The sequence below is a fragment of the Pelmatolapia mariae genome, linkage group LG15 (assembly GCF_036321145.2).
Source record: "Pelmatolapia mariae isolate MD_Pm_ZW linkage group LG15, Pm_UMD_F_2, whole genome shotgun sequence".
Classification (NCBI taxonomy): Eukaryota; Metazoa; Chordata; class Actinopteri; order Cichliformes; family Cichlidae; genus Pelmatolapia; species Pelmatolapia mariae.
In genome coordinates, this window is record NC_086240.1 from 27,373,899 (window position 1) to 27,400,871 (window position 26,973).

Sequence of the window (26,973 nt, forward strand, 5' to 3'; positions counted from 1 at the left end):
CTTTTAAATGTTTCTGTGTGACAGACGCCTCAGAAACTGGCAAATGTTAACTCTTCACTACATAGAGAACAGAGGACAGCTACAGCAAACAAAGAAATGAACCCCTGTGTCTGTAATAATTTATTACCATCAGATGAACTGTCATTGTGGCAGATTAGCTCTTTTTCAAACAAGACTTAAACACTTAAAAGTTCAGGTCTACAGTTTTCACTCAGTGTCTCCAGGCAGGTTTTACTCCAGCTGCTGGTGGGACAATAATTCAGTGAGGGTGAAGGAATATTTCAAAAGGGGCAGGATGACAACTATACATGTATGCACGTGTTGCCCCACACAGACAGAGATAAAGACGTGTGTGCCTCAAATAGCCAGCTGGGCTGTTCCACACGTGTAGAGCACTCTGTGAGGAGATCCCAGGGAGGCGAGCGTCACAACTCAGCTTACACAAAGAAAAAAAGCGGCGAGGAGATGAAAGAGACTAGTGAGGGACGCGGCAAGCATGAGAGCATGAACCACTGGAGGAGGAGGAGGCTGTGATTAATGACATTCAAGCTGTGAAGGTGTCTCAGCGCAGAGCCAGCCTCCCCGCTGTATCCTCCTCCTCCTCTCGCAGTCACTTCTCTCCATCTGTTTTGATGCAGCTCATAACAGATCGTCACATTATCCTCCCTCCGTCTGGAAACCGCAGCAGCCTCGGGATTCAACCCAGCACCACACTCCTCTCAGTGCTGCACCTGGGAGGCAGCTGTGCATAGCGCGTTACCTGACTGGACATTTGAAACAAACCCTCGGAGCCCTTTCTTCTTCTTCTTAGGTGCTCACTGGAAACACTTAGGGTTTTGATTCAGCAGGAGCCTCTGCTCTGCTGCTTCAGCTCCTCCAGCTGCTGCGAGGAACTTTACGAGGAGCCAAGGTGCTTTTGCTCCTTTGATTTCTCACCTGGATGCTGAGGAGGTCAACAGAATGGACCTCACCTTCATTTGTCTCCTCTTCACGGCTCTAATGTTGATCCAGCACAGTGAAGGTAAACCCGTTTTTATATCTATCCTGTTACTAGATGGGTGGGATGTAAGGACTCTGTTTACATGGTATAATTTACATGATCCTCTTAAAAGACAATGCATCACTAAGCAAATTAAGGAATATGTCATTCTTTGAGATCTAAGTATTTCTCCAGATGCTGATTAATTTTTATTCCACTTTCAGGACTCAGTTTGATTTTATTAGCCAGTGAGTTAATAAACAGGTTTGTGGACTACCATGGCAACTTGTTAATTTTGGAGCCCTGAAATTAACAAAAGGTAGAAAGGAGTTATCAAGCTTACAAAAATAATAAACAAAAGTGGTTAAATAAAAAATAATGACCTTTTTCTGTATCCCTTACATAAATACTGCTCATTTTTAATACCATGACAGTTTCTGCAAATCAAGTATCAAAAATCGATTAGGAATAGTCTTTGAGATGTCAATAAATTATGAATTTATTCTTTTTCATGAAGGAAAAATCCACAGCACTACACGTTATTTTTCATGACATGAAAGCACTGCAATCTCAATGTTTTAATGTTCACATTATTCATATTTTCATTGAAAGCAGAAACAACATCAGGACTGTGAGGCTGTATAATGAGACCTGCATGTTTTATCCAAAAACCATTTTGGTGCCACCTGATTAAAAAGAATTTAATGAAAACAAAACAGTCTGCTTGTACGTCTGCAGACTGGGAGGAACAGATCAACCAACAGGTGTCCAACTAAACATTTCTGCTTAGAAGGACAACCAAAGTCTGCGTTGCAAAACCCCAGCTAGGCGCTCTGTTCTCTGGTTTCCACAGTCGAGCTCATCGTGACATTTTATTATTCAAAAAGCCATCAGAGGTCACGTAGCGTGTAAGGACTCCCTCTGTTGTCGCTTTCTAGCTCTTGGATGATGAAGTTTTACAGTGTCAGTGTCACGGCACCCTGTGACCTGCTCCGCGTGAATATATAATCATACCCTTGCTCTTTCAGCAAATTCCTGTGTTGACGGTCCTACAAACAGGTAGCTGTGGAGGGCCGTCTCACACTTCAAACATGATAGAGGTCAAATTTAAAAAGAATATGTCTAATTCAGGCTAAAAATGTCAAAAGTGCTTTTATACTTCTATCACGCTTCAATGTTGATGAAACTGGAACTAAAAGTAATTTTCTAACCTCACCATCTTCCAACACAGGATTGCTTTGTGTTTTAAAACGGCTGGTCTGGTTATAGTAAAACACCGCCAAATGTGATCTTTTCTGGGACCAAAAAACCAATGAGAATAATACTGGAATAAACTGTAGGTTCAAAATACGAAACCCCAGTGAGCAGCATCACGATGGTTTCACCTTTCTTTGCATATCGTCGACTTGCTTCAGTTCTTTGAAGTTGCCGGGCTTTTATTCATGCACAGCACTCTTAAGGACCCACCACAGCATTAGAGTCAGGTTGAGGTCTGGACTTTGGGTCATTGCACTACCTCAGTACTTTTCTTTTTCAGCCATTCTGTTGGAGATTTGCTGCTGTGCTTGGGATCACTGTGTGTTTTAGGCCGAGCTTTAGTCCAAACTTTAGGCCTCACACTGACTCTAGAATACATTGCTATGTAGATAAGCTCACGGTGGATTCAATGACTGCAAAGTGCCTGTTGCTGCAAATCAAGCCCAAACTGTCACCCTTCTACCACCATTCTTCACAGTTAGTGCTCTCCAAGCAAAGTACTTTCTTTGACAGAAGAGGCTTTCTCCTGGGAACCCTTATAAATAAGCCATACCTGTTCACTCTTTCTCCGTTCAGAGAGCTGTTCACTTGGAGGTGGCTGTAGCTCAGATCACCCACTAATTGGAAGGTTAGTGGTTCGATCCCTGTCTGCTCGAGTCTGCGTGCCAAATATCTTTGGGTATGATAATAACCTCAGGTTTCCTGCACTGGAGTTTGAATGATAGATAGATAGCACGTAGTTAGGAAATACATAGAAGATGTTTTCGTGTGAATGAGGCAAGCCATATAAAGTGCTTTGAGTGCTCTGAGTAGAGGAGTGCTGTATAAGAACCAGTTTATTTAACAATTAAAGATCATGTTCATATATAGTTGAATGCTCCAGACATGGTGGACTTCACAGGACTGCACAGAGTCTGGTGAAAACGTTCCTTTTTGTATTAATGTATACTTTGAGAAGAAGTTAGAAACTTCAGGAATGTGGCGTCGCATTTCACAAGGTTTTGGGTTGCATGACATGAATCTGTGTTACATTTAGCTGATCTTGCTGTCTGGGTTTTGGATTCATTCATTGTAGCTCTTCAGTTCTGAGTCGTTTATTCCATCTTGGTTCATTTTCCTGTGTCAGGTAAGATGGGATGATTTAGTCTGTGAAGCTGAGCGTGAGCCACACAGAAATCCAACCATGAACACAAAACGACCTCTTGTAGCCTCCAGCTAACATACCTGAGGGCTGCTGAAGAAATAAGTCTTACAGCTGTACATGCTAAGGACTGTGCGATAAAACCCTTTTCATTGAAAATTAATTATTTTTCAAATGACTGATGAGTCAAGTAAAACTGTGGATTTAATGAAAACTGGTATAAGCTGGTCTTTAGCTGAGTTTGGGTAACAGTGCCTGGTTTAGGTGTTCTTCAGACTGTTAGCACATTCAATCCCCAGATATCTTTGTGAAGCAGCTAATAAAAATGTTTTCAGAAATCTTGATGGTACAGCCCTCACAGAAGGAAGTTGTAATTTTAAAAAATACAAAAGGACATTATTTCACATTAGCCCGAGGTATAGTTTGAGCCTGCCAGGAACTTTAAAAATCAAAGCAGGCTGGGATATTTAACTTTTTGAATAGGTCTACCTGCAGAACTCGATCGTGGATCTTTCATTTCTAAAACTAGGGCTGTGTTGTGTTTTCATACTCCTAAATTTGCTGCACAAGTCTAAACCAGGCTTTCTATTATAGAAGAGTCATTTACAAAGAAAGCTTTGTAGGCTTGATAAAGGTGCCTACATAGTGAATAAAAATACATTAATTATTTTAATGTACAAATATTGAATTGAAACACTGGCAATAAAATCATGGTTTGTCAAACAGACTCATTTCATGGTGCAGGCGATGAAGGACAAACACATTAAAGGGTGTTTTAAAGAGTTAGTTGCGATTTGAACTAATTTAAACTTTTGAAACACCAAAGACATAAAGTGGAATAACCATTCTAGGTAGCAGCAGACCAGTGACCCCTCTGTTCTCAAAGATAACATTCCTGGTTTGGTCTTTAGGTTTGTTGGCTTGAACCACACGCAGTGCATACAATGGCTTACAGAGCCGATCTTCTCAAAACAGTTTACAAGCTTAACCAATTTAAATCATACTTTATGCTCATTCTTGTATGATGAATTTATATTTGTGATAATAAAAATGTTGTCACATGTACAGTACGTGTCAAAGAAGCCTGACACCAAGTCTAATTTAGCATGCCACATGCCAGCCAGCTGAAGTACAGCTGGGCACATTTATGTGTAATCCTGGTAAGAACAAGTCTGGGCCTTTGTAGCAGCATTATGGTATGACCCTCTTAGTGTTGCTGAATGAAAACCCACATCCTCAGGTAGATCTTAAAGGTTAAAGGACGGGGTGGCTACTTGCAGTTGCATGTTTTCTTTTACATTTACACACCAAAGCTAGAGCTAACAGTTGTAATCATTTCAAGCAGTGTGCAGTTAAAAGGAAAATATAAATGGAAGTTGGCTGAACATCTTCTCTATGAAACAAGAATTACTGAGAAAAAAAGATAAGGTTTGTCATAAAGTGTGAGCACATTCTGAGAAACACCAGCGTGCTTCCTGTTTCTACATCAGTTGAAATCGTCATTATGAAATAGTACTTGTGGTTTCGGGTGTCCTGACCAACACTCAATCTACTCATTTCCTCTTGTTCAGCAGTGTGCATGCTCATTACTGTCACAGGGTACTACTTATGACTGAGGTGAGGCGAGGAGCTGCCTTTTCCATGAAATATTTAGCATACTGAATTACTGGGTACATGCTACCTCCATCATCTTAAACAAATATAGTTTGGGTAGAGTCTTTGTTAGCGTGAGGACCTCAGAGAATTTTTAAAGCACCTTTCTGTCAACATGTTGTCCCTACTCTTTCTCTACTTTTCTGGCTGTGGCTGTCTTTTTTTCCGCTTACCAAACTGTCTACCGTTTTTCTTGCCATTTTTTTGTCTCCTCTATCTCCACCTTCCCGTTGGTCTTAATCTGTGCTGCATGTTTTGTATTTGTCTATCACAGCCAGACATCTGAGCCTTATTAGGGATTGCTGGAGAAAGCAGCACTTTGAAATCACAAGACAACACCACAGCCTTTTTCTTTGAGCACTGAGGACACTAAATAAAACCTAACAAGCCTGTATAACAACAGAAACAGCCTGAGCTGGTTGAAAATGTGCAGATGGGTGGTAATTTGAAAGAAAAACTACAACCCTGACCCTTACAGTTTGAGCCCTACACTTCTGTTCCTGTCCATTTTTCCTTATACTGAGACTGGTCACTGCAAATCAATGCAAAGTAATAACTCATATCACCTTTCTCTCCTGGGATAATGATGCCCCAGTCCACTAAATGCTTAGATTAGGAAGAAATGGTGGGACTTGTACCCTGGGCACTCACCGGATTTCAGGCCAGCTGACTTTAGAATGAAACAAATGAAGTAAAAGAATTTGGAAGAATGGTGTTGGTATCTCCAACAGAGATCAGCAGATTTGGACAGTCAGTAGCTAAGAGCAGGTAAGCTGTTCTGGTAGCAAGGGCACAACACTTTACTAAAATATTTGTGTATTTTTTAAAAATGTATTTTTTCATTTATTTCATTCATTTTACTATCCTTGAACACAATCTTTATGCCACTATGTAACCCTCTTTTACATTTCCTATTCCAAATATTTTGGAATGAAACAAGCCATCAGCTGTCAAACAGCTGTTTAGTAAAAAGCTTAAAAATCTACAAAGACAGTCTTCAAAAGTCACAAATCTCTAATGTTTTGGCAAATAACATGAAAGGGTTCATTTCTTCGTCAAACTGCAACCTGTGCGTCAACAAAGGATAAAGTCAGGTTACCTTCTGTAGCTCATGTCTCATCTTAATCACTAACTTGATGCTCGCCGTTCTTCGCTCTGTGCTCACCTGTGCTGAGTCTGGAGGTCAGAAGGGCTCTGACAAAGCAACATGTCCAGGGTGGCCGACAGAGTTTCATCAGGGACGGTTGATGGAAAGTGTATTTTGTTTTTAAACTCTCAAGTGTAATTTTATTCTGCCTTTCGTGAAATAAAACTGGAGACACTGGGGCTTCAACGGCCTCAAATTAGGCTGAGAGTTTACTCTGGCTTTAATGTTGGCCTCAGTACCTTTTTATAACCTCCCAAGAACGTTGTGCCCACCAAGGGTAGAAAAACACAACAGATGACAATGCCCAAGAGTGCGCTCAAACTAAATACAGTCTTTTACTTCTTACACAAAACCACTGCATACCTTCTGTTTCTTCTCATGTGTTTATGAATGCTGAAGAATTCAAAGGACTGAATGTTACCAAGTCTTTTCCTGGCTGAGAGGTTTGTACCTGTGCACTGACTTCTGCCAGTCCAAACAACCAGCTCGTGGATTAGCAGCTGATCCATGTGCATATTGTCAAATATTGTCAAACCCCGCGGAGCCAACCAGACCCTCTCATAACAGGGGCAAGAAATTAAACTTTGGCTCAGCAGTCCGCACACGATGCAGGATCCTGAACAGGGGGTTTGCCTCTTGGTATTTCCCATGATTTTTTTTTTTGTTCTTGAGCCAAAGATGCAAAATAGCACACGAGCTTGCATGAATACTTGCACATGTACGTAAAGTATGCAGGTTCATATGCACAGGCATGTGGATACCTGTGCTCAAGGATCACAAAATACTAAATGCAAATTATGGGAAAGGAAATGTGCATCACACTGAGAGGTGCTTAAAGGACTGAAAGGGTGCCAAATACAGAGACGAGATCATAAGGTCCAGGAAAAGTTAAATGTTTACATCCATAAAGTGTAATTCACTGCCTGTGGCAAGGAAACAATAAAGAACCAACTTTCAGCTTGAAGGCCTTCTGCCCAAGACAAACAAAACCTGAAACTTGAAGGTTTGAAAAACATCTGGAATCAGCTGAGGATGCTCAGCCTAAGCAGACCTAAGCAGACCCTGTATTTCCTCTGTCTCTGCAGGTTTATGAATATTGTAATTAACACAAATGTCTTTGGGACTGTGCACCAACCCAGTGTGAGTGTGAGTGGTCCATTGAGTGTCACCATCAGTCAATATCAGACCCCTAACTATAACCCTTAGGTGGCCTAAAATTGCCCCAGGAGGTTGTCCTTACTTCATTCAGCAGAGGTCATTTTGTCTTTATGATATAGTCATAAAATCTTGGCCTTTGTCATACAAAAAGGAGTATTTAATTAAATAAGGTGATTATCATGGCTGTGTGCGGGCAGGCAGGGAGATAGGACCCAAAATGCAGGACTCGGAGGCAGACGTGAACTCAAAATACACAGCTTTATTCCTGGAGCAACGAAACAGAAACTAAACTAAACTGAGAATACAAAAATAAACTAAGCAGGCAGGCAGACGGGACACACAGATAATGTGAGGGTACGACGCGACACTGAGCACAGGAAAACACAGGGCTAGTATACACAGAGTGGTAATCAGGGAATGGGCAACAGGAGGAAGACACAGCTGGGAGAAATTGGACTAACGAGACAGGGGAACAGTTAAACTGAACAAACTCACATGAGACACAGACCTTCACAATAAAACAGGAAACAAGAAACCACTAAACAAAGACGCAGACTGAGAGGCAGACCGAATATAACACATAGAACTCAAACAATAATAATCATCATCATCAACAAAACACCCGAGAAACAAAACGTTCATTCAAAAATAGACCAGAACTCAAAATGCTGGGTCAACACTGACCCAGAACCGTGACAGTGATAAGTTCAAAGAAGGCTGCGATGATAAAATAAAGATGATAAATGATATTTCAATTTTCTTCTTGACAGATCTCAGCCCTGAAATCAAAACGTTAGTGAGGATGAAGCGAAAGGCGCCGACAGGTGATGGCACTGAAAAGTTCACTTTTTTTCCTGACAAACTTGAGGATTCGTGATACGCTCAGTGCTGCAAACATCTGCATGCTGCACTCTGTCATTATTAGTATTATTCTATCCTTTCTCCAGACTGCTCAATCAATGTCCATGTCTCCGATTTTGCAGTAATTACAACAAGCTGCTTCTTTCGTCTTCAGTCAGATGTCTTAACTTAATCAGAGGTTTACAGGCCAAATGAGCGATGGAGACATCTCCCTGTTCAAAAGATGCAAACCAGCGAGGATGGTTGCATCTGTACAGCAATCTCTGATGCTGTACGTACACATAAAACATGCGTATTATATGTTCTGTTAAAGAATATAAAAGCAATGATGGAGAAACTCGAGCCACCGCACAGCTGGGTGCCACGTGTTCAAACTGAGAGAGGCAAGGTCGACGTTGGTGCCAGTTTGTTTCTTGCATATTTTTGGCCTTTGGACTCGACATCAATGCTCTAAAGTGACATTTTGGAAGCAACACTCACTCAGTCATTCTCTGGCACAGCCTCGGAAAAGATGAATAATAATGACTAAATAGGAACATAATAATTCAATATCACAAAATGTGAAGCTAGTTAGTGTCATATTATTTTTTTTAGCTTTCGATGCAAACAAGTGGCCTTTGAAGCAGTTGAAAGTCTTTATTGAGGAATTTAGTTTTGATGACAGAGATTTAACCTGATAAATCTCTGAAGTCATCTGAGAGGCAGCATTGTTTGACTGTTTCCTCATGCAGGCCGGGATTGAAACTTCTAACCTGCATGTCTAACCTCGTCTATGTACAGTACGTAAAGGTCACACTCAAGCATGTGTGTTTTTAGGAGGAAATGTGAGGACCATGGATAAAAAGTGTGAAATCTCCATGCCAAATGGATTCAAACCTCAGTATCGTGACAAAGTCCCTCAGTTCAGGTGAGTTGGACTTGGCTGTCCAAAAGTAACTGTGCAAACCAGTTTGGAAGATGTGTTTGTTTAATGTGTCTTCATGCTGCAAGACAAACTCCAGATACAGAAGCACTGAGACGTGAAATTTCCCAAAAACTTTTAGCCGAAGCAGAACTGACCTGGAGAATTTTTATTTTACCTTGACTAATAACTAATAATAAATATAATTCCTGGTGTACTTGCACCAGCTTCAGTTACATAAAGAGGAAGGACACTTTGCAGGTCATTTTTCTTCTGTCAAATTAACAGTTGTTTTTGTCTTTAAACAAAGATTCTGTTTTTTATTTGACATTCTTGCTTTGACTGAAACTCCACTGATCAACCCTCAGCTCAGTTTCTACCAACCAGTAAGGTGATGTTAAACATCTGTGGTGTCGACCCCACTGTGAGGTCAGGAAGTCTGGATCAAGCCTGAAGTGCTATTAGGAAGTTGAAGCTAAGCGGGGATTTAAGGCCTTAAAATCATTTTACATTTTGTAGCGTTTTCTTCTGAAGGAATTTTATTCACATTGAGTGTTTCAAATCAGTCCAAAGGTTTCCTCTTAAAGAAAGTCATCACAGATCCTTTTCAGAATATACTTCAGCGTTACCACAAAGACCGTGGGTTAAAAATAAGATCCGAACACCGTGAGGTAAAGCAGAACAGGAGATCCGTTATCCTCTTCATCATGTCGTGTCTGATATCGTAATGACGTCTGCCAGAAAGCTGCTGTGCTGACAGACGTGTCCATCTGGCACTGAAACATGCAGGTGTGCAAAAACACATATAACTTCAATATGACGTTACAAACAGCAGCAGGTAGCTTTGTGTGGTTCCCGGTCTGTACTTTGCCTAAATAAAACCTCCTCACTCCTCCAATAACAGCATATACAAAATGCTCTGTATCAGTGCAAAGTGCATGCATATGTGTTAAAAATGTGACTCAAATCCAGATAACAGAGTTCCTGTTCTTGGATTTACATCTAATCTATCATTCTTTTCTGGCAAATAGTAGAGTCCTCCCTTCAAGACAGCACAAACTCACTAAAATGAGATCTGAGCGTAGGCGGGCTAGGCTCAGTCTCAGATATAGAGTAAGAAGTTTTGGCATCTGGAATCTGCCACTTAAAAAGAGCCATTTAATGTTCCCTTTTATTGGAGGTTTTCTGTGCTGGTCTACCTCCGGGTAGTCCCAGAAAATCCTGGAGAGATTATAAATCTCAGCATCCCCCAAAAGGAGTTTGAAAATGTTGCTTGAGAAGTGTTTTACTGGGATGCTTATTGTAACCACCGTGCTTGGCCAGTTTGTAGTAAAAGGGCCTCCACTGACTGGTGTGTCTGAGAATGCTCGTCCTGCTGATGACGGCTGGGGTTAGTTGGAATGCGAGCCTTTATGAACTTTCTTTGGAAAACGTGCATGAATAAAAACCTAATGTGATTTTCTGGGACACAGCCGTGTGAAGAACAGTGCTACACCTACGTTTATTGTGAGAAAAGGTGCTATTTTGCTCCCACGTGTAAATCATGTAAATCATGTAAATGCGCACCGAGAACAAGATCAAAGGCCGTCTGTGGGTTCTGCCTGCTTTATGGGCTCTCTGTGTGTACGTGTGCTTTTGAACTTGTGTCTTTGTGTTTGTAAGTCTGTGTTCAGGTACAGTATTACATGTCATTCCTGCTAAGGGCGTTGTGTTAAGTTAAGTGGGAAGAAACAGGGAGTTCCAACGTGCCGGCCACAAAAACAAAGGCAACAATGGCTCTGTCTCTCTTATCGGAAACACACCAGGCCTGTTGGAGGGCATGGTGTCATGTGACTGTGGCTGTGAATGTGCTTTTCTGGGGTGTTGATGAAGACCTTGTGGCTATAAAATTGAATAAAGTAATTTCCGACTTTAACAGAGTAAAAGCTGCACACAGTCTTTCCTTTGTTGTGCATCAACGGAAAAGCTGTGAGTGAATGAACTAGTTAGGTTAAGAGTAGCTATTTCTACAGGTACTGAATCGATTGCCATGAAATTTCTAAAAGGCATTCATGGCCCCAATAGGCTGGATCTCTTTGTTGAGCCATTAACTTATAATCCTGCAGTCAGCTCTACCGCCATGCTAGCCGCTCTTGAAGCTGCTCATGGTGGGCATCTGAACTTTCTTAATGTTTACCGTCTTCACCATCCATCATTGTTGATTTATGTTGACATTTCTTATTAGCAGCAAATAAAAATAAAATGAATAATAAACCACAATACAAATTTAAACATTAATATCTGTACCCAGTCTAGATATTAAAACCAATATTTTCAGTCTCATGTTTTCCAGTTTTCCAATCTGCCCCAGGGCTGGTGATGTGAGCAAACCCTGGCATTATAGTTTCTGGATATAATAACTGGAAGTATGCAGGAATGAAAGTTGGATGCAGTGTCCATTCTTTCTAATAGGTCTATGAGAAACTGACCCTACTGCTCAGTTGATACACGACCCTAGTAAACACTTTCCTGATGTGTCCCAGTGGCCATGCTTATTTAATACATGCTCGTATTTCAGACTAGGGAGCGTATGCTTTTTTGCACTGGACCTGCCCAATGGATCCTGTTAAAATGACTACAGAATTTATATACAGTCTATTGTTTTTAGGCATTTGCAAATTATCAGTGGCAATTGCACATGCCAGCTCACAGTGTCAGGAGCCCACAGTATTCCCACTCTTCCTGTTGATGCTTCACGTCTCTTTGCATTTGACACGCACATAAAACATCAAGTTTTATGCAAGTGGCCAGAGAACGGCCAAATACATTGTAAAGCAGAGAAGAAGAGAACCTGTAGGAATTCACGTGCTGTGTAGGCAAATTTTAATGTATCTTTGCACCTTGACTGCACAGATCATCATCAGCAAAAATGTAAAGAGAAGAGACAAAGAGACTGACATGTGGATAAAATATGATCGTCTCTCTCCTCAACACCAGCTTTAGATGAGAACTGACTCATAAAGCTGCTTCACACGGCTTCTTCATTAATATTGATCTAAACAGAATTGTCAGTAAAAATTAGAAATCTGAACTCAAATCTCAAGTTAATGCAAACATCTCCCGTTCATCCACTCATGACAAAGCAGCAGAATCGCTGCGTACTTGATTAGATGATCATTAATAGCCGATAACCCTGCCCTGCCTGTGTGTTCCAGCCCTCTCTGTTTCGAGCTCTGTGCTGGAGGAGGGCCCCCCAGTGCAGCTCCCCCATACGGCTCACCGGCGAGAGAAACGCTGCTCCTGCGAGAACCAGAAAGACAAAGAGTGCATTTTTTTCTGTCACATTGGCATCGTCTGGGTCAACACCCCAAGGTGAGTCTGTGAGAGAACAATATTAAACATTTTAAGGCTTCGTTTCCTCTGTAATGAAACATTGGAGTGTTGCGATAAAGTTTACTGCCGTAAATGTGATGACAAAACAAAACCGAGAAAAGAAGTTGTCTATAATCTGTCCAAAGGATAAACAAAGCTCTGTGCATACAGCTTTAGCAGGGGGCGGTGGGTGGGAGGCTTCTGCAGCAGCTTCAGTCCATGAATAAGATTAACTTTCACTGTTTTGTCAAGGCAGTGATTTTCTGAATTTTCAGTGATTTTCCCCTTATTCTCCCTCAGACCAGAGACATGCACGGTAGCACATTAGCTTCACTGCTGAGTCTGAAGCAGATAAAGTGGTGACATGGAGCAACCATTCACTAACCATTCAAGTCTCTGAATGGTTGGTGAGGCTAGAAATTTTCTCTACATTTCTCATTTCATTTCCATATTTCTCCTTAAGAGAGTCAGACTCTGCAGCACCCTTCCTACTGAGCATGCATGTGTACACTCAACCACTTATCCACATCAGGGTCACGCGAGGTGGTCAGAGCAAAAGGCAGAGTTCCCCCAGAACAGCTGCTCAGCCTTAGTCACATCCACTGCAACAAGTCTTTAATTAATGCCTGGTTCAGCTTTCAATTCAATCCAATTCAATCCAATTCAATTCAATTCAATTGAATTCAGTTTTATTTATACAGCGCCAAATCACAACAACAGGTCACCTAAAGGCACTTTATATTGTAAGGTAGACCCTACAATAATACGTACAGAGAAAAACTCAACAATCATATGACCCCCTATGAGCAAGCACTTTGGCAACAGTGGGAAGGAAAAACTCCCTTTTAACAGGAAGAAAATTACAGCAGAACCAGGCTCTGGGAGGGGCAGCCATCTGCCATGACCGGTTGGTGTGAGAGAAGGAAGACAGGATAAAAGACATGCTGTGGAAGAGAGCCAGAGATTAATAACAGTATGATTCAGTGCAGAGAGGTCTGTTAACACATAGTGAGAGAAGAAAAAACACACAGTGTATCACTGGAATCCCCCAGCAGCCTACACGTATTGCAGCATAACTAAGGGAGGATTCAGGGTCACCTGGTCCAGCCCTAACTATATGCTTTAGCAAAAAGGAAAGTTTTAAGCATAATCCTAAAAGCTGAGATAGTGTCTGTCTCCTGAATACAAACTTGAAGCTGGTTCCACAGAAGAGGGGCCTGAAAACTGAAGGCTCTGCCTCCCATTCTACTTTTAAATTCTCTAGAAACAACAAGTAAGCCTGCAATGTGAGAGCGAAGTGCTCTAATAGGGTGATATGGTACTATAAGGTCATTAAGATAAAATGGGGCCTGATTATTTGAGCTTTAATACTAACACTACATTTCTTTAACTCTGTGAAGAGACAAGTGAGTAACAAAGGTTCCCTGAAACAGCCATGTCGGGTTGACTTGAATGTCTTTTCTAGTCCAGTTGTTCATATTTTTTAAAATGGCTGGCCTCAAATAAGAAGTAGGCGTGCAGCTCCCTTCACAATTGGTAGCAATTAACTTCATTTTAGTTCAGTATGCACAAGCAACGAGTAACCGCTTAGATGTGGTGGAGCTAATGAGAAAGCACACCTTTCCTAAAGAAGGGTTGTTTCTGCTCAGTTTCCTCTCCGTGTTTCAAAAGAGCTTTTTTTAACCCTTTAACACCAACTCAACAGAGAGTCTGAAATCATGGTCGGACCTTTATCTGCCCACAGCCGCTTAACAACTCACAGCCTGCTCCCGTTTGTGTGTTGACATTTCATCCTCAACTGTTTCTAGAAATGAGACGCAGTTATAATAATAATAACTCAATTTACCCCTGTTCAAAATAATGAGATGAAAAGATTTAAAGGTAAAAATGTGGAAGATAGTGTAGAAATCTTAGAATAAAATAATAATAAAATGGAAAAGTAGTCTGGTTTGAGCTTTACTATATGTATTTACAGCATCATCCCTTTTGATAAAGTGCAATTATGTTGTTCAGTGTTTCCCTGAATGGGATACTGCACTGTAAGCTGTTTCATGTCATGCCAGTAAGTCACACTCCAAATTAATTGGTGTAGAAAAAGACAAGTCACCAAAATAGCTTCCAGAGGTTAGCCAAAAATGGCTCCAGTGGTGGTGGGACCATCTCAGACTGTTAGCTCACTCTAAATATAGCCATGTGGTAAAATGCAATCTTCCTGCTTTCACTATAAAGACGCTTTAAAGAGCACTGCCAGCACCCGCCGTCACTAATGATGCCACTAAAAAGCGTTGGGGAGTCCCGAGTGCATTTCCTTTTTCTTCACACACAGCGTCATTTAAAATATGTAACCTTGCTAACATGCACTCGACAGAGTGAACAACATGTTTTATTCTTGGAAATAACCACATCTGTAGACCTAAACAAAATTATCCATTTGAGAACAGCGCTTGAAGGTTCACACTGTCGGTAGGAGAGCAACAGACAGAAGATCAGAACAAGCTGAAATAATGTTGGTTTTTTTCTACTCGTGTTGTATTGTTTAAAGAGAAAATATCGAGTAACACCAGTGTAACCTTTAAAGGACATCCTTTGGCTCCCTGCTATTTTACACCAGAAGAAAACAGAAATCTCGGAGTACTTAAAGCACAAAGGCTGTTTTTAAAGTCCGATTTTCACCTTCGCAAGTGTTCAAACAAACAGTGAAGTCAGTGAGGAGTTTCCCTCTCGGTTACAGATGGATGTGTCTGATCATCCAAAAAGGCGGTGATCCAAACTAAAGAGAGAGACGCCAGGATCAGAACCACCTTCAGTGAACTCAAACAAACACAATTTATTTAACATCTGCTAGTTTTTGGACTCATTTATTTGACAGCAAGACAACAGAAAACATATTATTATTTTGGCAGAGGTCACTGACAATATGAGCCAATAATTAACTGTCAAACTCAGTGCCTGCATGTGAAGAATCTACATTTCCTCTCCTCACAGGCATGACATGCTGTCAGGGATGGCGTGGTCATATTTTAATGGGAGGACACAGTGTGAGATTTGAGTTGTGCTGCTGAATAGACTTTATTCAAAAGTTTAAAAAAAGTCCAAATGTAACGTGTTATCAGTCGCCCCTCCACACGCGTGACCTGTGGGCGTATACCGCGGAGAAAACAGAAAATTGTGCTATGGGAAGGATTTGGTTTGATGCAGACACCAAATGAGTAAAACATAATCGTTTGCTGAAAGTTTCAGGGATTGTCAGGGATTGACGTTTGTGTCACATCTGGCGAGGCAGACGGTGAGGCGTGGGGAGACTGGGGACCCAAGTGCAGGCAAACGGAGATAAGGGTGGAATGATAACAAAAAATGAGCCTTTATTGTCGGCTGTACAAATCCTAAAGAACTGAGGGAGCTAGAAATACTGAAACAGAAACCAACAGACTAGCAGTGATAAATCATGATGAAATCAAAGATTAATAATAACACAAAACACTGGGTCACCGACCCAGGACCGTGACAGTTTGAAGCCCAAAGTTTTTTCCACACCAGCCTCCTACCCGCTCGAACATCACATTATATCTTCCTTCGCTTCTGTCGTGATCTCTGCAGGCCTCTGCTGAGCACAACATCTGAACGAGAGGATATTTGTTTTTATATTTCTTCCTGTTAAATCACTCTCAGTACCTCCAGTATCATAAAGGATTTATCTTCCTCCAGGTCCAATGCTGCAAGCACTCTGGTCGTGTAGCTTTATGTAGAAAAGAAGAAAGTAAAGGTTCACTCTCAGTCATTTCCTAGCCTCACGTTTGGCTGTAGAAAACGTGCTCGTCATGAATCTGATCGTTCTTCAGATGCATCTATGAGACTGAATTTGGAAACAGTTTGGCAAAAGGCCAGGACGGTCTTGGCCGATCTTAATGAGGACAGTTATTTAAAAAAAAAAAAAAAAGGCAAATCTTTATTGAGACATAGCACCAGTCCAAAAGGCAGCAGAAAGCAAAGTTCATAAATATAAATAAGTAACACGGGATGAAAACAGGAAGACGGATAACAGACGTCACAGCAAAGATGAAGAGCAAATCAACACAGCTGTAGACGACGCAGTGAGGCAGGGGACCAATAAAGACTGAACGCAATATGCACAAGACAGAACTGTACCAAAATAAAACAGGAAGTGGAACAGGAACACATTAAACACACCAGACTGAAACACTATTGGAATACAGAAAGGTGAAAATCAGAAGATATTTAATGAAGAGAAGACCAAAACACACCAAACACTTTCATTGCAGATGGGCCATGAAACACTGATGCTGTGTGTCTCAACAGATTTCAGTCATCAACTTCATCCTTTTAATAACTGCATTTTACTTCCTACGCCTGAAGACAAACATCTCTTTCCACTCCTTATATTTTAGGGCTGACTTGTTATTTCAGTTCCACACATGTGAGTGATTGGAACTAAAACAGAGGGAAACATAACAAAGACAGTCTCTCTGGTTCATCCATCATTGCTGCTTATTGCACACGATGAATTGAACAGGGTAAAAACAAATAACTTCACTTATACCTCTGCTTCACTTACAGCTCTATGCTTCCCTTATAGATCTATACTTCACTTACAGATCTATGCTTCACTTATAGATCTATGCTTCCCTTATAGATCTATACTTCACTTATAGATCTATGCTTCCCTTATAGATCTATACTTCACTTATAGATCTATGCTTCACTTACAGATCTATGCTTCACTTATAGATCTATGCTTCCCTTATAGATCTATACTTCACTTATAGATCTATGCTTCCCTTATAGATCTATACTTCACTTATAGATCTATGCTTCACTTACAGCTCTATGCTTCCCTTATAGATCTATACTTCACTTATAGATCTATGCTTCCCTTATAGATCTATGCTTCCCTTATAGATCTATGCTTCCCTTATAGATCTATGCTTCACTTACAGCTCTATGCTTCCCTTCTAGCTCTGCTTCACTTATAGATCTATGCTGCACTTATAGATCTATGCTTCCCTTATAGATCTATGCTTCCCTTATAGATCTATGCTTCCCTTATAGATCTATGCTTCCCTTATAGATCTATACTTCACTTATAGATCTATGCTTCACTTATAGATCTATGCTTCCCTTATAGATCTATACTTCACTTATAGATCTATGCTTCACTTACAGCTCTATGCTTCCCTTCTAGCTCTGCTTCACTTATAGATCTATGCTGCACTTATAGATCTATGCTTCCCTTATAGATCTATGCTTCCCTTATAGATCTATGCTTCCCTTATAGATCTATGCTTCACTTACAGCTCTATGCTTCCCTTCTAGCTCTGCTTCACTTATAGATCTATGCTTCCCTTATAGATCTATGCTTCCCTTATAGATCTATGCTTCCCTTATAGATCTATGCTTCACTTATAGATCTATGCTTCCCTTATAGATCTATGCTTCCCTTATAGATCTATGCTTCACTTACAGCTCTATGCTTCCCTTATAGCTCTGCTTCACTTATAGATCTATGCTTCACTTATAGATCTATGCTTCCCTTATAGATCTATGCTTCCCTTATAGATCTATGCTTCACTTATAGATCTATGCTTCACTTACAGCTCTATGCTTCCCTTATAGCTCTGCTTCACTTACAGCTCTATGCTTCCCTTATAGATCTATGCTTCACTTATAGATCTATGCTTCACTTACAGCTCTATGCTTCCCTTATAGATCTATGCTTCACTTACAGCTCTATGCTTCCCCTATAGATCTATGCTTCCCTTATAGTTGTCTTGATGCATGCTCGATCATCCAGGTAAGTAAATCTCCAAAAGTTGATTCTGTTCATCTGGACGTAGCGTTTACTCCCAGTAGTTGGAGAACAAAAAGATTGTAGATAATTGGGACTCACGGATTTCAGGAGAGTCAGAGGCTTTCTAAACCTCATTAAGTATTACAAGAAAGTAAAATCTGGTTTTCTTAAAAATAAAAGACTCCAGACAGATTAATCCATGTACCAAAACACTGAGCCCATGTGTTCAAAAAAAAAAAAAAAAAAGTTTTTTTAAATCAGACGTTGAAACTGAGAAAATTAACTTTTTTGATCATCCTTTTGTGATGAGATCTGGAAATACAAACTTCATATGTAAGCACATGTTGTTCCGCCAACTCTAAATGTTCTCCAGATTAATAATGCAGGATGAATTAGTCATCAGACAAGAAGCTGTTTGGTGTCTGTTCAAGAAAAAGTATCTTCTGGGACAAATGACAGCCACAGAAGCAGAGCCTGCGATATGCAAATGAATAAAAGTGCAATGAAACTTTCTATTGTTTTAATCTTGATTCTTTTCCCTCCATATGTTTGTACTAAACTAAGTTAAATCTTAAACAGTTATCATTAATGTTTTTTAAACCTGAAAGTCTAACAATTTCATTAAATCAGTGTTAAGCACAGGTTAACTGAAATTGTTCAGAGATTGAGTAATAAAGTATTTGGTGGTTAGACTCCAAGAGGAAGCGATGTAGGGCAACGTCCCCAATGATGGAAGGGCAGAGGATGGAGGTAGGACTGCTGGTGATGATGCAGAAGATGGAAGATGGAAACGTGGCTGAGACTTGTCTGAAAGTCAGGAGTAAGGTGAAGATGAGGTGGAAGCTGTGCATGAGGGAAAGTCTGAAAGAGAAAGAAAGAAAATCACAATAACAAAGTAGGAGTGAGAGGATTAAAGAGGTTGGGTATGGAGACTGGGTGATTGGTTTAGAGACATGATGACAGAAATTACAGTTCAATCACTTAATTCACTTTTCAATTCGATTTATTCATACAGTATCATATCACAGCCTGAAGGGGCTTTATGTTGAAAGGTAAAGAGCCTACAATACCACACACAAAACCCCAATAATCACATGACCCCCTATGAGCAAGAACTTTGGCGACAGTAGGAAAGGAAAACTCCCTTCTAACAGGAAGAAACCTCCAGCAGAACCAGGCTCAGGGAGGGGCGGCCATCTGCCATGACTGGTTACGTGTGGGGGGAGAAAGACAAGACGAAGACATGCTGTGGGAAACGGAGCAGCAGAAATAAGCCAAACACTCAGGAATGCAGACAGATGTGAGGACAAAGCTCCCTCTGTGAGCAAACACTGCAATCAAGAGTGAAGTGTTGTGTTATTGTAGGTTTTTCAGTGTTTGGACCCTACTACTAATATCAAAAAATACATATACTGTCTAGTTATATAAGAGTTATATAAGAAAACCTTCAACCTGCGCCACATTATCTGCCAATAGGGAATCTATATGATCGATAGCCAGGAATAAATACAGCCTTAAGTAGAAAAGAAGAGTTCAGCAGGTATGCAGAACAGTGGAGCCATAACTCATATCGCAGCAGTTCAACAGTTCAGGTCACTCAGATTTATTCATTCTTGTAACTTAAGAAAGGAGCTCAGTAACCCTTTGACACATAAGGAAAGAAAAAAATGAGCAAATGCAGCCAACGGACTCATAAAAACAACATGAAGGTCAATAAGCAGTAAAGAGGAAAGTCAATGATATTTTAGAAATGAGCAGACAGGAGTGCTCATGGAGGAGGGCGAGGAGCAGAGGAAAGCTGGGAGATGAAAGGGTAACATTTTATCATTGGTCACAGAGCAACGAGAGCCAGATGTGTCACCATTTAATTAAGGGAAAGGAAAAAGGGAAGCCATTCAGGTCTCCAGTCAGGATAATTCAGACTGAAATGTAGACTCAATCCAAATATTTGTAATATTAAGACACAGAGAATGTTTTTTACCATCAGTGAAGGTTTATTTTCGGATGTGTCCTCTTGTTTTGAGATAAGTGTTTTGCTGGTGAGCCACCGGCATCTGCTTGCTGTTCCTCCAGTGGTCTAGTTAACTCTGCCACTAATCCAGCAGCAGAGCCTCCTCAAACCTGCTGCCTGGCCGAAGGCCGTCTTGGCCGTCTCGCTGGCACCAGACGAATGAGCAGCGGGCTGAATCACTGCAGCCACGCAGCAGGAAAACTAACTCCTGCGGCTGTTTGCAGAGACGCTACTTAAATAGCGAGATATGTGGAACATAATAAGGGGCACTAACGTGGACATAATTGGAAAATAAACGCCCTCAGTCATTCGAAGTCATGTTTGTGGTCTGGCTGTAATACAGGTCTGAAAGTCAGTTAAATGAAACTCTGGTTGAGAGTACATTTTTGGAAGTAACTGATGGATTGTTGGGAAATATGTTCCAAACATTTAACATGCCCAGGGAATACTAACGAATAGCAAACTAGCGGCAGAGACGAGGATTTTGACTGCGGGTCTGAAGCAGGGACTCAATTCTGACCGCAGGGCATCAATGTGCATGCTGTAGCCGAATGCTCCCTGGTTTATCTGGAAAGTTTGAATTATTTATCAGTGGTTACTGATCTCTACAGGTTGCTCACATGAAGCTCTGGCTGATGTCCTGTGAACATTGCCTGATAGCTCAACCTCAAAAAGGATTGCACTGTTAAAGATTAAGATAGCTATTCATGCTCTTGGCTGAACTAGAAGGGGAGTTTGTCATCTTTCCGACGTCTGTGGGTTGTTGTTAGTTCCACAAAGGAGATATATCGCTCTTAACTCCGTGTGCCATTTTATTTTGATCCAGAAAGTTAAAAATATACACTGTTTCGCAAAAATTCTGGCCCAAATCTAAACACCAAACGTAAATTTCTTCAGTGAAATTGTGTTTTCGCCTTCTTCATTTTTCCAGCAGACATATTTCTGGCATCTCTCGACAGACAAAATCCTCAGTAGTGTTTCAGCAAATTGTAAATGAAGCAGTCTCAGAGGGAACTACACTCTCGCTCCCCCTCCCAGCCCTGATTTTAGACCAGCAGGGGGAGCACTCTGTGATGTGAGATTCTGGCCAATCACAGGTCGTTTCAGACCAGGTCAGGTGGGCATTAGAAAATCTGACAAAAGGAAAGCAGGGCTAGGTTGGGCTTGCCCACTTGTACGTGGTTTAGTTTTATAATGTTGTATTGAGATTCAGATATAAACTCAGTGTGCTGCAGAATCATTACCATTGTGCTCTGCAGCCTCTGTATGTGATGATCTCACCTGTGTGCCTGATTAGCCTAGCATGGGTCATCTTCTTCTTTGTCTGAGCTGCAGAATAAAACTCCACACAAACAAACACATATCTGAGCGACAGACACTTGAATATGTTATTACATTTGATCAAATTACTCACCTTTAAAATATTAGCACACGAGTTAATGGTACATCTGTATAAAAACTGCTGACTTATTTATTTAACTGTTTATGGTTTTTGCTTAATTCATTTATTGTACACGAGTTCGCAGTTGCACAGTAAAAACAATGGCTGAAACGAGTTTTTAAGGAAGTTACACGTGCACATATTTGATCGGATTTCAGGGTTGTGGAGAAATATATCTGTTTCAATGCGTATTTAAAAAAAAGCAGCATTGTTGCGTCTTTGGCCATAAATGTGGTGCAGATGCTTGATGTTTGTTTCAGTGATAGATAATTATGAACAGCTGAACTCTGGAGCAGTGTACCAACAGCTGTCTGCATGTGTTCCACAGAGGGAGTGAGAGTCATTTTTTCAGGGCCTGAGTATGGTAACAAGTGCAAAAAAATAAGCCCAGCCCCACAGCCAGCTTTCACCTGGAACAGTGAGGTCTTAATCCACGAAACTAAAAAATTGAGCTACTTTTAGTACAAGGTCAGAACACCCGTGCAGCATCACATTCATATGTCTACCTTCGACGACTTCATTTATCACACGACCTTGCAGATTTATCCTCCGACTGCTTGGAAGGGCATCATCAGAAGTTTTGAAACTACTGTGAACTGTCGACAGTATTGACAGAGAGCGTGTCATAGCATAATGTTCATTATAAAAGTGATATAAAAGGTGCGACTTCCAGAGATTTTGTACAATTATGTCTAATGTTCATGTTTATTGAAAGAAAAAACTGACAGAGGTGTGCTCACTGTCACGTATGCACAGAGTTCACACTCACATGCCAGTAAGAGCAAAGGTTGGAGACGAACAGGCAGAGTAAATAATCTGAAGACACATCAGTGGAAACAAACAGAACTAAAGGGCAGCATCCTTTAAGCCAAAGTGTGAAAGCACAATGGCTCTTGTATATCAGCACCATGCTCACAGATGAATATAGCTGCAATCAGAAAAGTGCCCAAAAATTATAATGATAACAATAATAACCTTTCTTAAATAACAGAGGGTAAATAATACACTGAGAAAGCTGGAGTCACCGACTGAGATCGTTCACCAAAGACGACGGATGACCTCTTTCTTGCTCAGAAGACGCACGAGGGGTATTTCTCAGCTGTGACCTCGCTCACCGACCGCACAGGATGATCTGCTCCCAACACATTTGGAAATGTCAGCCACCATCATCACCGTCCTCAGTCATCATGTTAGTTTAGTGGAGAACTGAGTAAATATCATAATTTGTTGAGCTTGTTACCTATCACTAGTGTGGACAAACTCTCTAACTCAGTTTAGCTTCACCTGCAACAGCTACAAGTAAAAATGTGCTTACACACTTCAAATCAAAACAAACTGACGTTAAGTATCGGTAAGATTTGGAAACACAGTCTTACTTTGGTTGTGATGCTAAAGCTTAACAACCGCCATCTCTTCAAGAGGCCATACCAGGATGGATTTGCTATAATGGCTGTGATATTCTCTACAAACATACCAGCAGTCCAAAACGGAAAGCAGAATCCATGTGACTATACAGACTTGGAGCTTTCAGTGTCCAGTCTATGCTATTTGTGTTCTTCAGTGTGACATTTATTTGGATTTGATTCGGCTCAAAATCAAAATGCTGATAAGTTCCATGAAAGTCTGACTGAACATTGTCGCCTGTGGATTTCTGCCGTGCTGCCTGGAGAGCAGTGTAAACTGTTCCACAAACTGCATGTTTATTACTGCGGTCATCCAAAGGCTCTGATTAGCTTTAACTACTCTGCCTAAAGACTGGGATTTATTACAAGCACCAGTGCATGAAGCCCTGTTCAACCTCTCTTCTAAAAATTCCCTTAAATCTAAACAAGGAAATCTGTAAGCAGGTCCTTCCTGCAGGAGAGCAGAACTTGCCTCCTGTGTCAGACCTATCTGTTGCACATTTGAGGGTGCAGATGTATATGGAACCAGAACTTTTAGGAGTTTGTTTACTCAGTCGTATACGAAGATTGTGGGCACATCATCAGTTCCTCCCTCTGAACAGAAAACACCAAAATATGTCAGAAATGCCATCAGGCAGTGATTTAACTTGAAGCCAGAGTTGCTGCTGGCGTGATCATGCTGCGCTGCACAGACTCTGCACATATCTGATGACGGACAGGAGAACTGCAAGTGTGTTTAATGCATGTTTGCAGGACCTCCATCATATCTGACAGTGAATATCTGACTCTGACTCTTCCAGCCAGCTGGTGCCTTACGGGTTTGGATCGGTGCGAGTGAGGAGGGAGCTGAGCCGCTGCCGCTGCCGCTGCACAGATTCAGAGGATGCTGAGTGCATGAAGTTCTGCAGCGTCCAGGAGAAACCAAGGTAAGCACCGGCACATGTGACACACACACTATTGAAGACACATCGTGGACTGAGAACACTCAGAGACGTGTCCTCTCTTTGTCTGCAGAGCTGAGAACGCTCCTGTGAAGAGGAAGACGGACAAACAGCTGAGAGGATACAAAGCTGCATTCTGGGAAAAGAGGAGCAGACATGCACTCAGACAGACCTGAGGAAGAGGAGGCCAACCAGTGACACCAGCCCCTCTGGATGGAAGTCCTTGATGTATGAATGAGAACAAATGGACCCGGCATGGACATGTACAGTGTGTTTTTGTGTAAATGTAAGGACAGTGAAGCGTTAGGACAGGAGTGCTGATCACTTACAAGCTCATCTTTCTAACATTTAGCTGGCATCCTGCCCTGCTCAGATTCTTTAGAGCTGAGGGAGTTGATTTTTCTGTTACCGGATGATTGCAGCTTATTTATAGCACAGAAAGATGGAGGACATCTCCATCCAGGCTGGACCAGAAACCGCTCCAGAGCGGCCAGTGTGTGTAAACCTCACATCTCTGAAATCTTCCAAAGGTTAGAGTTTTTCCAAATGAGTTTCAAATATGTCTTCCACAGAAGCTACATAGGGTTGGTACCTCGGTGAAGGAGGTTATGGGTCATCTAAAGTAGATTCATTTGGTTGGTTTTTTCTACAGAAATACTTATAAAACAGTCAAATACGATCATAAAATCTCACGAGGGTTTCAGGCTGGGTCGATCTGAGAAAACAATGAAGCAAAACCCCGAGGCCAGTAGAAGAAATAACATCAATTTCAGGTCATTTAGCACAATGAAATCACGTCAGAACAAAGTCGTCACTTCATTGGATCAAACCGAACTAAGTGGTGAATTTTTATTATTTAGAGAAAGACTTGACGAGCACAACAAATCTGATCAACCGTGAGTGTGCCGACCTCAGCAATCCACGCCGCAAAAAATGAGTTTATAAGCTTGTTTCCATGGATACAGTGGTGATAAATTCTAAACTCCTTGCAGTTACTCGTACAACCACAAGACGTCATCTGTGTTAGCAGTTCCTGTTTTTGCAGCTTTCAGCTTGAACAATAGCTGTGGATTAAGAGCTTTCAGACAAAAACACCATATTCACAGTGTTATGACTCTGAGTTACAGCTTCAGTGGTTTAATCAAAAAATCAAATGTTTTAATCTGTATAGACTTTATTTAATCTACAAATATGATTTTTAATCTAAAAATATAAAGACTCAGATACAAAATTACAATTTTATTCTTGAAATATGTCAGAACTTCAGCAAAACAGTAAAATGCTTTGATTCTTCTTGTAAAAATGCTAACTTATTCTTAAATATGTCACAACTTGGTCTTTTTATTTAGCATCACTTTATAATATTCAGACTTTTATCGTAAAACAAAGCAGCATATTTTAACTTTAATCCTGAGCTCCTGGATTTGTCTGCGTCTTCCTCGTGGCCTCGTGTTGCTCTCGGAGTTTCTCTCTGATTACGAATAAGCTGTTATGAACATCATGAAGTGTAAAATGTGAAGTGTTTTCATGTATTATTATCATTTTAGTTCAGCACACAGAGTGGCCAGTTTGTTCTAACAGGAAGCGATGTGTCTGACTTTGAAGCTTCGAACTTCGGCTGTAGAGTCTGCTTTCTAATCATTTAAATATGCGAACAGCTCTGTTTGTATTTTTTTGTAATGTGGTTATAAAGTATAAAATGAACAGTTTTTCTTTAATATTTTGGAGTTGTGAGATTTTGGTATAGAGTGAGGTCACTGCTGTGCTCTATCAGGTAATAAAAGTGAAGCTGAGCAGGTGCGAAAACAATGACAGACTTTTCAGATTACAAACATGCTGGCGTGATGTCAGATTAACAAAAACCCATCTGACATTAATTATTAACATTCTGTACATTCACCTTTATTTTAAAGGTGAATGTACAGAATGAGAAACATCATATGATTATTTCCACGTTTGCAACGAGGCCAACTGTGAAAGCAAAAAAAAAAATAAATAAATGAAATCTGTGTACGTGGAGGATGTGGGACAGATTCAGTCCTCTAAACGGAAGACACCACCGTTTCCATTCAACTGACTGTCTGTGTTCTTGTGTTGCTCTATTTTTTCTTAAAATAGACCAAAGGTCATCATACTTGCCCAGGGCTAACAAACTAACGTTGGCAGTTTGATTCATTGACTTGCACCGTTGTTCTTCACTGTGGGGATTCAGGCTGGGCAGGTGTTCTGGTCGACCCACAGAGATTCAAATATGAATATAATCTGCCAACATCTTTTACTTCACTCCTGTTTTTGTGGTTGGTCATGGCAGCTGGACCCCACATGAAATCACCACAGCCTGTTTGGGTGAGGGAATGATGGAGCCTGGTTCTCCCAGAGGTCAATTCCTGTTTAAGGAAGTTTCTTCTCTCCACTCTCAGAAAGTGCTGCTCACTGTTGGCTCTCTCTGAGGCTGTAATGCCTGTGATTTTAAAATACAAAAACAGTAGATACTTCATGGTACCTACACCTATCAAGTATTTGAAAATTCATGGCAGTAGATACTCAGTACATAGAAACATGCATATTGTAACATATTGTAGTGATATTGCACAGTGGTGTACTCACTCGAGTTGTAAACCTAGAGTTTTCGATACGGATGCCTGAATGTGAATAATAATATATATCTTTATACTTTTGTAGACTCTCTTTGTCCTTTATTTCATGTGATTGCATGAAACCACACTGCAGTACTTATTCCTCCATCATGTTAAAACCTGAGAAGTGATGCAAACACATGTGACTGTAAAAGAGAAATATTTACCCTTTATGATGCTCTTCTATACACATGAAGAACAAAGGATAATCATTTAAACACACGTGTCTCTGTAAGCTGCAGCTGTGTATGACAGGCAGTGACCTTTGACACCTGAGGACCTGTGAG

General features: G+C 40.8%; 1 protein-coding gene across 1 annotated transcript; it reads left to right on the top strand.

The window, feature by feature from the left end:
- The first annotated feature begins 619 nt into the window (after positions 1-619).
- si:ch211-202p1.5 (uncharacterized protein LOC103909337 homolog) lies at positions 620-26,728 on the top strand. The gene is made up of 4 exons (XM_063495582.1): positions 620-1,021; positions 12,292-12,448; positions 23,910-24,035; positions 24,124-26,728. Exons 1-4 carry the CDS (start codon positions 961-963, stop codon positions 24,224-24,226), a joined length of 447 nt encoding a protein of 148 aa, XP_063351652.1. The 5' UTR covers positions 620-960; the 3' UTR covers positions 24,227-26,728.
- The last annotated feature ends 245 nt before the right edge of the window (positions 26,729-26,973 follow it).

What these genes read in the sequence shown, in the direction of transcription:
- si:ch211-202p1.5 (XM_063495582.1), top strand. Translation starts at nt 961, where the DNA reads ATGGACCTCACCTTCATTTGTCTCCTCTTCACGGCTCTAATGTTGATC. An exon ending in GTTGATCCAGCACAGTGAAG is followed by an intron (nt 1,022 to 12,291) that starts GTAAACCCGTTT and finishes TGTGTGTTCCAG; the next exon opens with CCCTCTCTGTTTCGAGCTCT. An exon ending in AGCGTCCAGGAGAAACCAAG is followed by an intron (nt 24,036 to 24,123) that starts GTAAGCACCGGC and finishes CTTTGTCTGCAG; the next exon opens with AGCTGAGAACGCTCCTGTGA.